Source organism: Numenius arquata, chromosome 2 (genome assembly GCF_964106895.1).
Source record: "Numenius arquata chromosome 2, bNumArq3.hap1.1, whole genome shotgun sequence".
In the NCBI taxonomy this organism is placed as follows: domain Eukaryota; kingdom Metazoa; phylum Chordata; class Aves; order Charadriiformes; family Scolopacidae; genus Numenius; species Numenius arquata.
In genome coordinates this window covers 52,903,607-52,919,211 of record NC_133577.1, presented here as the reverse complement: position 1 = coordinate 52,919,211, position 15,605 = coordinate 52,903,607, and the positions used below count along the sequence as shown (strand labels likewise).

General features: G+C 48.5%; 1 protein-coding gene across 1 annotated transcript in view; it reads right to left on the bottom strand.

Moving 5' to 3' along the window:
* The window catches only part of SYNDIG1 (synapse differentiation inducing 1), a 67,620-nt gene extending 52,400 nt beyond the window's left edge, over positions 1–15,220 (bottom strand). Inside the window, exons 1-2 of the mRNA XM_074169080.1 lie at positions 14,741–15,220; positions 659–796 (exon numbers count right to left, since the gene is read on the bottom strand). Of these exons, the coding sequence (XP_074025181.1) occupies positions 659–796; positions 14,741–15,220 (618 nt within the window). The remainder of the gene's footprint in view (positions 1–658; positions 797–14,740) is intronic.
* Between the last annotated feature and the right edge of the window lie 385 nt (positions 15,221–15,605).

Sequence of the window (15,605 nt, the reverse complement as noted above, 5' to 3'; positions counted from 1 at the left end):
CCATGCTGGGAAACTCAATAATTACTCTGCAGGCACTTACGAAGACATACTTGTCGAAACAAATGATAGGGCATGAGGTAATTGTTAGGCACAGGCTGGAAACCAGCAAGCTCACCTCATGAAGGAAACAAACCACAACACTGTCACTTTTCTGGTAAAAAATATTTCCATATTACAATTGGAGAAGAAGAACAGACTGAGTAATTTCTCAGCGGGAAAGGAAATGGTTCTTGGAAAGCAAATTCTCTTCTGGTCCAGAAAGGACCTTACTTGGTCTGCTTAGGCACCAATAGATCAGTTTTCCCAATGGGAAATCCAAACGTTTGAGATTAGCAAGGGTGTTTTCCACTCAAAAGTCATGTGCACAGAAAACCCCTAGCTGGACATTGTATAAACGGACATGGAACCTGACCGTTTTCAACTAAAACCTAAAATATTTTGTAGACTCCTCCCTCAGTAAAGTGTCTCACAGGACAACAACCACTACCAGAGAGACATATCAAGGTGGGGAACACACTACCCTGTTTAACCACCTCCCACTACCCTGGAGAGCATCTTGCCCACATTTGGGTCTTGGTGAACTTTCCCTGCCAGCGTGAGGTGATGGCTACTCCGTGGATGCAAAGCTCTGAGTTAGCAGGAGACGTTTTAACATTACCTCATGAGACAGGTAGAAGGCAGCAATTCCCAATGGCCAGAAGCAGCAGAGCATGGAGAACACAGTGAGGCCGAGATGATCTCTTGGTGGCATCATCAGGAAATTGTCTTCACTTTCAGTGTCACTTGAGTAATCGCTCTGGAATAGCAAGGGAGAGAGAAATGTAGAGGTGCTGGTTAATGATAGCACTGTTTCTGCTCTGCCATGGGCCAAGGCTGTGATCATCTGCCCATAAAACTCCACCCAGTCATGCCAGGGCAACTCCTCAACATTAACGCTCCAGCACTTGTAGTAGAAGGCTTCTGGTGATCCACCCTGGGGTCTCTACCATGCAAGGGACTCTAGTCAGGGACAACTCTGGGTGCACCTGTACCCTGTTCATCAGAGCCCATGTACTCGTTCTGCTCTGCTGTGGCCCTGCAGAGATGGGACCACAGGAGTCAGCCTGCTCTCCTGTAGTGCCCACACCAGCCAGTAGCATCCTCCAGGAGGACTTTGGGATTGGGACTGCGGCCGTGGCACGTCTCCATCCCTGCCCTGCTGAAAGGCTCACCAGGGCACTAGCCCCCTGTTTAGCAGCACCCCGAGGAGAGGCTGAGACCCAAAACCTTATGTCTGCACCAGACTCAAACAGGGGAGAAGTGGGAGCATGGCTCAGAGGCAGGGTTATCTCCACAAGTTGCAGGCTGGGACCGAAACCAACGCTTGGGGAAGCCACCCCAGCCAGTGTCACAAAGTCAGCCCTCTTTCTCTCCTACTGCATGCTCAGCACTGGCTACCAGGTGTCCTCCTTAACAAACACCAGGGGAATCTCCACCCACTGACTATGTCACAGCCTCCATCATTATTGCATGAACTTGAAAGCAAGAAATGAGAAATGACAAATGACGAGGTTTTGGAAATCACTGCAGGGAGCTTTTGAAAAAGCCCCATTTTAGATGTTCATCTTTCATGAACAAAAGAAAGCGACTCTCTAGCCAGATGAACCAGGGTGAACCCAGGTGGATTGGCACTTTGGAAACATAATGTCACATATCTAATGCAGAAGGAGCTGTAAGCATTGGGTGCCCAACTCAAATGCCAGTCTTCGGGAAGGTCACCACTCAGGTGGCCAGGAGAATGTCAGCCAGACACTACCCAGTGGGGACAAAGTGACAAGTGTGGTGCAAACTAAGGAACTAAAGTAGCAAAAGCTGGAAGAGAAAAAAGTATGAGTTGCTCCAGCAGCAGTGGGATGCTGTCAGCGTGTAGACAGAAGTACCTGAAACTGAAGGAGGGTAGTTTTAGATTGGATACTAGAAAGAAATTCTTTCCTGTGAGGGTGGTGAGACACTGGAACAGGTTGCCCAGGGAAGTTGTGGATGCCCCATCCCCTGAAGTGTTCAAGGCCAGACCAAAACCATTCAACCCAAACCATTCTATGATTCTATGATACCCTGTTCATCAGCAGAGCAAAGGTGCCTAATAGTTACTCTCCTAACAACTCCCAGTTACTCCAAGCTTTTTGTTGAGGTGGTAAAGACACAATCGAGTTATCCACTTTGAAAAGAGCTCTTCTATCCTGTCCGTCAGACAACACCACTGTCTTCATGATGATGGAAAAATCTTAGGATGAAACAAGGCAAAATGCATCCCGATACAGCTGCAACCCCCTAGGTGACATGAGACAGGAGGATCACGGGGGCCCAAGAACAGCAGCAGCAGCTGCTGACAGTCTCTTAGAATCACAGAATCACAGAATTGTCTAGGTTGGAAGGGACCTTTAAGATCATCTAGTCCAACCATCAACCTAACTCTGACAAAAACAAAAAAGTCACATCTCTAAACCATGTCACTAAGCACTATATCAACCCATCTTTTGAATACCTCCAGGGGTGGTGCCTCAACCACTTCCCTGGGCAGCCCCTTCCAGTGCTTAACAACCCTTTCCGTGTAAAGATTTTTCCTAATATCCAATCTGAACCACCCCTGGTGCAACTTGAGGCCATTTCCTCTTGTCTCATCGCCTGTGACTTGGGAGAAGAGACCAATCCCTGTCTCTCTACACCCTCCTTTCAGGACGCTGAGGGATTCACTCCTTTTCAGACATGGCATCAGGTTCCAGGGGTTTCCACTGCAATTGCACAACTACTCCTGACCTCAATGCACAGAGAATATTTACAGAAGGGAGCGCCTTTCCACTGCAAGTTGGGCTCTGTCTTGGGGACACATAGATTCATAGTTTCATAGATTGGTCCAGGCCGGAAGGAACCTCCAAAGGTCATCTAGTCCGACCTTCCCGCAGTCAGCAGGGACACCCCCAACTAGACCAGGTTGCCCAGGGCCTCGTCGAGCTTCACCTTGAATGTCTCAAGGGAAGGAGCCTCAACCACCTCCCTGGGCAACCTGTTCCAGTGTTCCATCACCCTTATAGTAAAGAACTTGTCCCTAATATCCAATCTAAATCTCCCCTTCTCCAACTTAAAACCATTGCCCCTCGTCCTGTCACTGCCGGCCTTTGTAAACAGACCCTCCCCAGCCTTCCTGTAGGCCCCCCTCAGGTACTGGAAGGCCGCTATGAGGTCTCCCCGGAGCCTCCTCTTCTCCAAGCTGAACAACCCCAGCTCCCTCAGCCTGTCCTCATAGGAGGGGTGCTCCAACCCCCTGATCATTTTGGTGGCCCTCCTCTGGACCCGCTCCATCAGGTCCATGTCCTTTCTCTATTGAGGGCTCCAGACCTGCACACAGTACTCCAGGTGAGGTCTCACCAGAGCAAAGTGGCAGAATCACCTCTCTGGATCTGCTGGCAACACTTCTTTTGATGCAGCCCAGGATGCGATTGGCCTTCTGGGCTGCAAGTGCACATTGCCTGCTCATGTCCAGCTTCTCATTCATCAGCACCCCCAAGTCCCTTTCCTCAGGGCTGCTTTCTAACACCTCATCCCCCAGTCTGTATTTATACCGAGGACTGTTTCATCTTTGTGCTTTAATGTGAAAGACGGAATCTCAACAAGCTCCGCAGTCCTTCCTCTTGCCAAGTGAGCTGCGCTCTCTACAGCCCATGCGAGGTGCTACCATGAGGACAGATACCTGTGCAAATGGCCCTGTAGCAAAACTGACACATCTCTCAAATTACTGAGCACATAGTGGGGATTTCCTGCATTGAATGGATCCTTTGCCACAAAAGCAGTTATTACAATGACAACAACCCTCCTCATCCTCACTGACTACTGCTGTGTGTCCCTCACCAACACACTTAGAGGTCAGCTGGCAAAACAGTACAGGATAAAGTGATCTCAGAATCTTAGTCTTAGTTTATCCACAACCTTTTTGTAGCTGTTACGAGGAAGAGGTGTCCTCAGGAGTGCAGGCAAAACTGGAGATACCAGGAGATCAGGCCCCAGAGGTCATCTCCCTAGAGAATGAATTCCTGCAGAAAGCACAGCGCCCCGACCAGATAAATGTTGATTACAGCGAATGACAAAGCAAGCAAGCAGCTTTTCCTTTTCCTTTTCCTTTTCCTTTTCCTTTTCCTTTTCCTTCTCCTTCTCCTTTCCTTTTCCTTTTCCTTCTCCTTCTCCTTTCCTTTTCCCTTCCCTTCCCTTCCCTTCCCTTCCCTTCCCTTCCCTTCCCTTCCCTTCCCTTCCCTTCCCTTCCCTTCCCTTCCCTTCCCTTCCCTTCCCTTCCCTTCCCTTCCCTTCCCTTCCCTTCCCTTCCCTTCCCTTCCCTTCCCTTCCCTCCCCTTCCCTCCCCTTCCCTCCCCTTCCCTCCCCTTCCCTCCCCTTCCCTCCCCTTCCCTCTGCAGCCCTAAAACACATTAGGCACAAGTGATGTGGACAGGACATAAACTGGATTTCTGCAGAAACTGTGGATGTGACAAAGGCTGAAGAGGAGAAATTAACTTTCTTGGGAGAAAAGAGGTGTCTACTTCCCAGACACAGAAGCTGGAATCTGAGTGCTGGACAATTCAACAGGAAACCTTGACCTCTTTATTCAAGGGAGCTGCTTCTGACGCTTCCCAAATGACCTGTGCAAGAAGTCAGCCTTGAACATGACCACAAATGTGGCCACCCCGGAGAACGATAGGGTGAAGCTGAAACATCGATGAATTTTAGTCCGTGAAATCCAACCAGCTGGCTTCAGTCAATAGCAATGCTTCCTCAGCAAACGAGCGCAGAAGGGGGGGGAGAGAGAAGAGGATACTGAAGAAAGGATACTGAATCGTGTAGACGCCTCATTCCTGAAGGGACCATGGCTTGGGAGCAAAAAGCACCCGGCACAGAGCAAGGCTGTCTGTACACAGAGCTGCACGCAGGGTGTGCTCCCCGGACTGTGTTTCACGAGGCAGCGACCCCGAGAAAACCACTAGACCAGAGTGTTCAGTCAAGAGCAAGCTAAAAATAAACCTCCTCTGTGATGCACCACACACCGCGGATATGATCCACGGAGAGGGAAAGAAGGTACAGTACTATAGACACGTACATACTGGGTCCAGTTCTGGTACCGCTATTTCCCAAGTATGTTGGAGAAATCAGGAATCAGAAGGCAGGTACATGCGTCATGCCACAGAAAATCAGGAAGAAAGTAGAGAAGCCAACTTCACTTGTAAGATAAATTTAAGATGCAATTTCATCACAGTCTGTAAGTGCCTGCATGAGTAGATAATTTCCGATCAGAGACAGCTCTTTCATTTGGCAGAAAAGCAGAAGAAACTCCAGCAACTGAAAGCAGAACAGATGAAGAGCAGACACAAGGTGCAGATTTTTAACAGAGATGGTGATGACACTTCTCTGCAGTTGTAATGGATTTTCTATTACACAAAGCCCTTTCTTAAATTGAGGCTAGCTGTCCCTAAAAGCTATGTGCTTTACCGCAGCCAAGACATTGTGTGTGAACAGAGGCTCTGCAGACAGCCTGCCTGCGACATACCGGAGGCTGGACTTGATGGTCACATAGTCCCTCGTAGTATTAAAACACGAGGCACACTGGAGAAGTCAGACGATGTCTGCTGTGAACCCCAGCTGCCAGCACCCTTTGATGGGATATTCAGGAAACAGCCCTTTTGGCATTACTCCTTTTTACCTTCAAAGCAACCCATTCAGCAACATGCACACGCTGCATACAGACCTAATTTCTGGGATGGCCCTGTGGGATCTGCTTCAAATCCAGATGGTCCAGCGGTCTGTTTTTGACAAAGACCAACACGCGATGCAACTGTAAGATAATATGCACTCTGTTTCCCTCCGTGCAATGCCTGTTTCAGTAATGCGGTTAAACACGATGCCCTATTCTGACCAAGCACGCTGCATCCCTCTGCTCTTCTCCAAGCAATCCGAGTTCACCTAAACGCAGCAGATGGCGAAGGCAGCATGCTGGATGGTGGCTCTCCCACCAAGGGCTGCAGTTTATCACTGCTCTGCCTCAACACACTGACTCCTCACTGCACAGCATCTGGCTGATGCTTACTTCAGAGGCGGTGTCTCTAAAACCTGTTGCTATCATGGATTCTTTGCCCTGGTGATTTATTATTTATTTGCCTATTTTTTTTTTTTTTTTTTTACCATTTTGAGTTTTGCAGTTGCTCCCCTTCGATCTTAAAGGTATTTAAATGATACATGATCCACTAACCCTGACCCAGTCTGAGCTCCTCCTCTCGTTTCCCCAACTCCTAGTCTAAATTGCTTTGTCAGTCAAGCAGCCAGCCTTCTAGAATGGGCTCACAGAGGTCTCTTTTTTTTTTTTTAGCTCCTTGCAAAAAATTGCTCAACAAGAAAACAACTCTTCTGTGAGAATGCACTAGGCAAAGTAAAATGAAAGACAGCCCAGGTTTGCAGCTAAAAGGAGACATGTCTCCATACAGAATTACTATCCTGCTTTATATTTGTGCTCTGGAGTGTTGTCACGACTCCCTGCAGGAGCATCCTGGAGCTTCCTGGCAGCCCAGAAAGCCAACCGCATCCTGGGCTGCATCAAGAGAAGTGCGGCCAGCAGGTTGCGGGAGATGATTCTGCCCCTCTACTCTGCGCTCGTGAGACCCCACCTGGAGTACTGTGTCCAGCTTTAGAGTCCTCAACACAGGAAGGACACGGACCTGTTGGAACGCGTCCAGCGGAGGGCCACGAAGATGATCAGAGGGATGGAGCACCTCCACTATGAAGACAGGCTGAGAGAGATGGGGTTGTTCAGCCTGGAGAAGAAAAAGCTCCGGGGAGACCTCATGGCAGCCTTCCAATATCTGAAGGGAGCCTACAGGAGAGCCGGAGAGGGACTCTTTGTCAGGAAGTGTAGTGACAGGACAAGGGGTAATGGTTTTAAATTGGAAGAGGGGAGATTTAGATTAGAAATTAAGAGGAAATTCTTTACTGTGAGGGTGGTGAAGCACTGGAACAGATTGCCCAGAGAAGCTGTGGATGCCCCATCCCTGGAGGTGTTCAAGGCCAGTCTGGATGAGGCTTTGAGCAACCTGGTCTAGTGGGAGGTGTCCCTGCCCATGGCAGGGGGGTTGGAACTTGATGATCTTTAAGGTCCCTTCCAACTCTAACCATTCTATGATTCTAGGATTCTAGGATTCTAGGATTCAATGATTCTCCTTGCTTGGAAAGCTTTTCGTATGTAACCTCCCAAAACAAAAATGTATAAGGGGCAAAACCCCCCTGGATGCAGCTGTCCAAGCCCATCCTACCTCCTGGATTTTGATCACCTCCCTTGTGACATTTTCTAGGCACCCACAGCCGCAGTTACTCATCAGTAACTTGCATTCAACATGTTGCCACTGGAAGAGGATTACTGCAGACAGCAATAAACAGATCCATAGTAAAACAGGCCAGCTGCCACAGCCTCCTAAATCACGCTCTTACTCCGGGAGAGCAGTAATCACAGCCATAAACTAAATACCCCTGATCTCTGTGTGAGTGACAGCGGCTCCCAACAACCCTGTGCGTTCATGAAGAAGACACATGTGCCTCTTGGCACGCTCATGCCTTTGCAGGTGGGCCAGTGGCCACTGCAGAGAAGTGGCTCTCAGCAGCTTCTGCCGTCACCCTGTTGAGAAGGGTGAAGTTGCAGTGAATGCAATGCACTTGATCAATGTTGTTCTTCATGGCATGGTGCATCACTTTAGGGCCCCCACTTAGGGAGAGGAAGACCTCTACAGTCTGCAGACACAGGTTCCTGCCAAGAGAAGAGCCAGTGGTCCCTGCAGAGCAGACAGTCTCAACAGTGCCTGTTGAGGAAGATTAGGGAGATACCCCTCTTCACTGCGTCACTTCAGCAGGAAGAGCAGCCGTACACAGCTCAAGGTAGGGGGACCCTTCATGATTGTCCTCTTTTTGCTTTACAGCTGACACAGTTTCCTTTGTGGTCCAGTCTTCAAGAGTGCCCCATCCCCACCTTCTGCAAATGACAGCACGCAGCTCACCCAGAGCTCGTGCCACTGACAGGCTGGAGCCCAGGGACCTCACTCCGTAGTGTCAGTCTGACAGCTCAGGGAGGTGACGATGAGAAAGGGAATTGCTCCGGGCCCTGGCTGCTATTAACAAGATTCATAGAAGGACACTTGGAGGCTGCTGAAGATGACTTCCCAGCCACGCTCCCTTCACCTAGGGCTGGCTAATAAAGGTTAATATCCCTTGGCAGGGCTCAGTATCTCCAGACTCCAGTGGCTTCTGCTTTAAGGGAGAAAAATAAATCAAATGCAAATGAAGTGTAATCACTCTTTTAACCTGTTAACAATGTGCCTGTGAAGGAATCCAAGGACATAAAGTGTGTCCTACGGGGTAAGACCAGTGGTCCATTTGACAGCAGCAGGAGGACATGACATAAACCTGGACGCCTTGCATCCCCTGTGCTCCCCCAGTACCCACAACTGTTGTGTAAGAGATATTAGAAAGAAAAGCTTTGCCAATTCTGTTTAATATCTGTTTATGGGTTCCCCATCCATGAATCTGTCTAATCCCTTTTGAACTTGCTGAACATCTTGTGGCAGCAAGTCACCAAATGCTCACTACCCCCTGTGTGAAGAACGATTTTCTGTTGTCTGTGTTAAGCCAATCTCTTACTAGCTGCCTCAAGTGTCCCTTGCTTCTAATATTGCAGGTTTGGTGAACAGAAGGTCTGCGTGCTCCTCGTCCTCCATCTTCATGATCTTGTGCAACTGGGTCATGCACCACCCCTTGGTCTTCTTCTCTACAAAATGGAGAGTCCCAACCTTTTCCACCGCTCCTTCTAAGGAAGCTGCTACATCCTCTTGATCATTTTCTATCTATCTCCACTATGTCCTTAAGAAGTGGGCACCACAATTGCCCACCCCATTTAAGAAAGTGGGTCGCACTGAGCTTCAACACAGCAGCAAAATGCTGCCGGCGCTGTGTCTTGTTCTCAAAGCCCTTAAGATACCCAACATTTTTGTGACTTATTGGCTTGCCCTGCGTGCTGTTCGTTGGGACTTCACAGCACTGGCAATGATTTCTCCACAGTCTCTTTCCTGAGTTGTAGCTCAGTTACAGGCTCAGCATTGAGTTCACATGGATTCGATTATTTTTCCATAAAAGTACTAGTTACCATTTACTTACATTGAAACGCAACTGCCAGGCAGTTTTGTGCAGCCCTTCCAGAGTTGTTCTCCACTGGCATGCCACCTGAGTACCCAAGAGAGATTAACACAATCCACAACCTTGGACGGGTCTAAGTGTTTCCAGAAACAAGAGTCCAAATGCCTCCATCTCTCCCTGTGACCTTATCCCATGCCCCTGTGTTCTTCTGAGCATGTGCCACAGGATAAAAGAAACCAAAATGACATTCCCAGATCCACAACACATCCCTATGTGAGGCTGGGCAAGACATTTATTGCACCGTTTTCTTCAGTTCCCCGGGTGCAGAATGGAGAAAATACTGTTTTCCCACCTCACAGGAGTGCTGCGATGACCATTGAATTCATTAGTGAAAACAAGGTGCAAGACCCTGAAGGGAAATGGCCATAAAAGCAAATACCTGAAGCATGCAGGACCTGCCTCAGATGTCATCCACGCTACAGCCGCCCATGTCTGCACCAGATTGCCTCCTCGCCCATGCTGCAGAGCTCTCTGGAAGGGGAACCCCACCATGTTCAGCTCCCCAGGGGGTGTCCAAACATGCTTTCAGGATACCTACTCCCAGGGGAGGCTCAGGACACAGCAGCTCAGCTCTTCAGGCTGAGAGAGTTGGGGTTGTTCAGCCTGGGGAAGAGAAGGCTCCAGGGAGACCTCATAGCAGCCTCCCAGTACCTGAAGAGGGCTACAGGAGAGATGGGGAGGGACTCTTTATCAGGGAGTGTAGCCATAGGATGAAGGGGGACGGTTTTAAACTGAAAGAGGGGAGATTTCGATTAGATACTAGGAAGAAATTCTTTACTGTGAGGGTGGTGAAGCACTGGAACAGATTGCCCAGAGAAGCTGTGGATGCCCCATCCCTGGAGGTGTTCAAGGCCAGGCTGGATGGGGCTTTGAGCAACCTGCTCTAGTGGGAGGTGTCCCTGCCCATGGCAGGGGAGTTGGAACTTGATGATCTTTAAGATCCCTTCCAGTTCTAACTATTCTATGATTCTCAGGACAATGCAGGGCCATCTAAGCCTGTGCAAGCTGGCCACATTGAGAGAAAGCAAGCATGTCGTGGGGCTTCATGTGCATAAATCCCCTCCAGGGCCGCCTTCTTCACATTGCAGAAGAGACACAGCCAGGAGATGCTTGGGAATGTTGAGAAGAGGGTTTGGATGAAACAGGACATGGCTTAGGATCCACCTTCTGTCTCTAGACTTTTATGCTCATGTCAAAGGGATGAGTTTCACAGCAGCATCCAGTAATTTGTTGGGAAAAGAAAGAAGGAAGGTTTAGCTTGAAAGCACTACATTTCCTTTTTTCTTTCACTCCGCAGAACATTCTATTTATTTCGTTTTCAGAGACTGTTTCAGACGTTGCTGGGAAAGAGAAAAAGGGTTTTAAGAGAGAGCTCAGATGTATTCTTTTATGCGACACATATGAATAATTCAATTTGCTGCCATCAATAGCTTGTGTTTCACTAAATAAGCCATCTATCTAGGGGTTAGGAGGAAAACTAGCAGGAGTGTAATATGACAAATGATGTTTCTGGATAAAAGATGGCACTGCATTTACACATGAACTCTAACAGGAGGGTATTTCAGCTAGCAACTCACGTAATATTTCACTGCTGCCACATTTGACAAGTTGTCTGTCCATTAGTTGTGGCGTAAAGAACTCATACGATATTTATAAGCATTCCAGAGATACCTAAATAGGGAATCATTTGATTTCAGGGATGGGCACCGAAAAGAGAAGTTTAAAGCTTTGACAGAACGAGCAGCCTTCTGCTTTCACGCCTGGTAATTGCCGGAGCAATGTGGGGCTGTATATGCTAATGAGAGCTGTTTCAGAAATGTTTTTCCCTCCAGACAATTATGATTTTCATTGGCAGTCTGAATAACATTATATCAGGACCTGAAAAAAAACAAAACCTGCTCGTAAAAAATAAAAAATGAGTAAGTTTAACACGCCCACATAGTTGCAGCAACGTGCAGGACCCCTGCTTAGGATGTCTCCTGCTCCTCTGCTAGATCTCCCAAGTTCTTCAGAGTCCCCAGGCTTGGGGAGGGTAAAAGGTGCCTCCTTCTAGCCAGCTGTTCAGAGATATTGGTGAGCTGGGTAGACCCATCCTACAGGGGATGATAGGTACCAGAGCAGCGGCCCCTGCAGCTGGGCTGGGTCAGCTCTTCAAACCAAAACCAAATCGCTGTAAGCCAAAATACCTGGTGTTTTTCAGAAACTTTCTCCGCAGCAAAGTTTTCTGCAGGAAAACAGCAATCCTTCTGGTTATCAAGAGCCCAATTCTCTTCAGAAACAAAACCCTGGCAGAAGCACACTGGCCAGCAGGGTCCGTAAAAGCTGCTCTCCGCATGTGACCATGGACTCCTGCAAATATTGCATGGAGAGGACCACTACAAAGGGGTGCATGATGTTTTTCTGCATTTCCAAGAAACTTAAATACCCAGTCCTGAAAACCCCCTAGGCAGGTGCTTTGCAATAACACAGGCAGTACCGGAGCAAGGTGGAAGAGGCCAGAAAGGAAACGACTTACAACCCCAAGGCTGTCCTGTCTCCCAGAAGGCATTTTACTGAGATGCCCCGGTTGAGAATCCACTTGCCTTGCCCTGACGCATGGAGAACAGGCGGTAGCCTCCAGTTCTCAAGAGACAGCAGCTCTTCTGCACAAAGCTCCCCTCTTTGCCAATGTTTTCCAAAAGGGGCTAATTTTAGAGTTTTTCTCCCAGAAAGAAGTGCCAAAGCAGACAAAAAAGCCCTTACAAGAACTGAGCCCTGATCTGCTCTTATGCTCATCCCTCGGTGAGCTGTGGCATGAGAGTGAACGTGGCAACGTACTCAGCGACGTGCCCTGCACCCTCGATGGCAGAATCAAATCCTTCAAGGCTCTCACAGTGGGGAAGCAAAACCTTGCACCTCTGCTGTATCGTCCTCTCTCACTGTTCTCGTTTTAACTTCTGCTCCCTTTCCACCCCGCTTGGGGTCTATCGGTAATTTAAAAAAACATTTGCTTCTTGTCAGTAACTGGTGAAAAGAAAGAAGAAAAGGAAAAAAAAGCTTTCCAGTGGGCCAGACTCGTGCTGTGTGATTCAGGTGCTGTTTTTCTCATTTGGACAGATAGGCAGGTTTTTGTGTAGTTAACACAATCTGGCATGGTTCATTCCCCTACTCAGTGCCTGCTGTCCTCAAATACATCTCTTCCATTGCCAGAGTCTCAACACGTGAAGCTACGCCTCTAGTGAACCTCTGTACTAACCAAGCCCAGGAGACCCTCGTGCATCTGGCCACACAGATACAGCATCTGTCCAGATGGGAACCAGAAGAGCACAACACGGCAGCCACCTTTTTTTTGCTGGTCTTGCGCTGCCAAACGCATCTCTGCTCTCCTCCCCGTCTTTCTGATGTACCGAATGCATCCACAGCATCCAGACCTTCTGGGATGCTGCCAGTTACTCCCCATGCTGACACCCCTTGTGCTAAGAGCAGTTGCTCGGCAGGTCGGTCGTTTGGGTCTGGTTGGTGGAGGAGTGAGAAAATCACAGCGCTGCAAAGGGCTGCCCAAGGAGCACAACGATGGAGGCTGATACTGGGCTAGAAGCAGAGGTTTCTAGCAATTCTAACAGTGCCTGTGTTTCCAGTCAGGCAGGTCCTTCTCCAGACCTTGCCTCATTTTCTCCTCCCTTTCTCCATACACCTCTCCGTTTATTAGCACAGTAGCACCCAGAGCGTTTAAGTGAGGCTGGGAATCCGTGGTGCCAGATGCAGTACACCCATTTAAGAAAGGATGCCAGGGAAAACAATGTACACTGTCACAGCACGGTACCAAAATTTGCAAAGACTCTCTCTTTTCTCCCCTTGAGATCTGAGAAAGGGAAGGATGAAGTCACCTTCCCCAGACCTTGAGTTTTACAGGTGGTTTTCTACAAACACATGTTCTCTATGAGAGCTGGTCAGGCTCCAAGCTCCTACTGCTTTGAAGAGACACCTTGATCAAGGGCCCAACACTGCAAAGGCACCTTAAAAATCCCAACAAGAAAAGGGATTTTTCCTTGTCCTGCATATTATTTTGGCATTTTCTACCCTGTCTTCCAACAGCTGGCTAAAGAAGGTCTTGCTGGATTTGGATTGACAAGAGGGAGACTTTTTTTTTGGTGCCTAAATGTGAGGGCAGGTGTGTCAATAACACCATTAGGCAATTACATGCCTGCTGCAGTCACTTGCATCACTACTGCATGAGAGAAACCAGGGCAAAAAGGCAGCAACTAGGGATTTTGTTTTGATTAAGAAAACGAGACTTCCCACAGCCAGTTTTGAAATGCTGTGGAAGGGTGTGATTTGAGCTAACACCCTCACATGCCTCAGAGAGAAACTTTTGTCTCCCTGCGGAGGCATTCAATACGGCATTACTGGCACACACTGGGAAAAACACCTTTCTCTTCCTACCTTATCAGTACAGAGAGAAAAGAGAATAAAAGAAAACTTGGGCTCTTGTTGGGTGGCCCCTGCGCTGATCATGGGGTGAGACACTGGTATTACAGGAGGTGAAAATAGAAGTTTTAGGACTTGTTAGGTCTCAGTGGAGAAAACTCCTGCAACAGAGAAAGACAATAAAATAGTCTCTCCCTCTCATTTTGGACACTGGAGTTGAAGCTATGCCTTTGCTCCAGGCAGCCACACTGCCTTTGCTGGGTTAGGAGTCTGCGTCCAACACTGGAGGAAGTTTTGGGACCAGCAGCATTACGCACCCCCTCCATTCCCACACACACCGGCAAACACAAATCTGTGCTGCATTTGGGCAGCTGGTTTCACCCAAAACCAAAAATGCATCATTTAAGAAAGAATGAAATTGATTTCCACAGTTGTCCCCATTTGGAGAACAAAATGTATCTTACTTTACTGTGAGCAATCAATGAAGCACAGGAATCTAAAAGAAAACATTGCATTTGGGATCTAATGAAGTGTTTCGCTCCCTGAGAAAAAAAAAATCTTTTATTTGAGAGACATGGGATTCGTTGCAGCTTGAAACCCAAAGACTTCTGATTTTGTGTTCATTCAGAGACAGAAATGTTTTGTGTTTGAGCCAGTATGCAAAACAATCTGCTTTATGCCCCGTCCAAGTCAGGAGGAAGTAAGAGATGATGTTGGCCTGCTGAGTAAGGCAAGATCCACGTATGTGGACAGATGCTCCTGGCCCTGACCTCACACAGCATTTAAGCACAGTCTTCTTCAGTTTCTGACCAGCCCATTCAAGAGGCAGGAGGGAAATGTTGATCTCCATTAGGGCCATTGGGAATTTTGCCATTAGTATTCACAAAGCTGGGACTTTACCCAACAAATAAAGATGAGCGATTGCTCACTGTCTTGGCCGGAGAAGAGAGTGATACAGCTGATCCCATGCAGAGCAGCTTCCAAAACAGCTGATCCCCTACAGACCAGCTCCTGGAGGCTGTACACTTAACCCCAAATATGCCCTCCTCCCCCCAGCCTTCCTCACATATCCCGAATGACATCTGACCTCTAGCTCCTGGAAATCCTCCTCTTCCTCCACGTCATAGGAGAGGGTGTGAATCTTGATGTCATCTGCTGAGAGATCAATGAACTTGCTGTCCGGGTACTCCAGGCTGTCTTTGGTGGGAGAGCGGTCCTCGATGAAGGTGGTTTCACAGCACTCCGAGCCAATGCTCTCACCCCACGAGCGGAGCACGTTCTCCGAGTAGAGGATGATGTTGGGCCGGTAGTGAGACTCCACTGTCTGCTGCAGCATGTTGGGGTCCAGGAGCTGCTGCACGGGGTCATTCCTGCCGTTCTCCAGGCAGCTGGGAGAGGAAAGGCTGCCAGCTCGGTGGCTCTGGTACTGGGGGGTTGGGTACACAGAGACCAGACCGTCTCGGCTCTCTGCCACTAAGTTCCTTGTATTAATTAAACCATTCCTTTTCCCAGCTTCAGCGATCTTATTGTGCATTAGCACGTTGTTCTGCTCAACCAAGCCATCCATACTGGGAGGTGTCTGAGGGAGTGCGACGGGTGGTCTTTATTTTGTTGAACCTTAGAGACAGGTCACACTGGGGCAGTGGCTCCCATCTTCCTGATGAAGAAAGGAAACAGATACCAAGGTGAGGACAAAGGCGATGAATAACATATCAAGGCACACAAATCAGCTTGTCTTCGCTACCACCCCATGAGGATATACAGCCCTACATATGTGCACACCCTGCCTTAGCTCTGCAAACATGTCCCCACTTGGAGAGTCAAAAAAACCCAGCTGAAGGAAAAAACAGCAGATGGTGCTCTTCAAATCAATTGAAAAACCACCACCTGAAGGCGAGATCAGATCTGACCCAGAGGAATTAAAACTCCTCTGGACCGGGTCTCAAATTCCC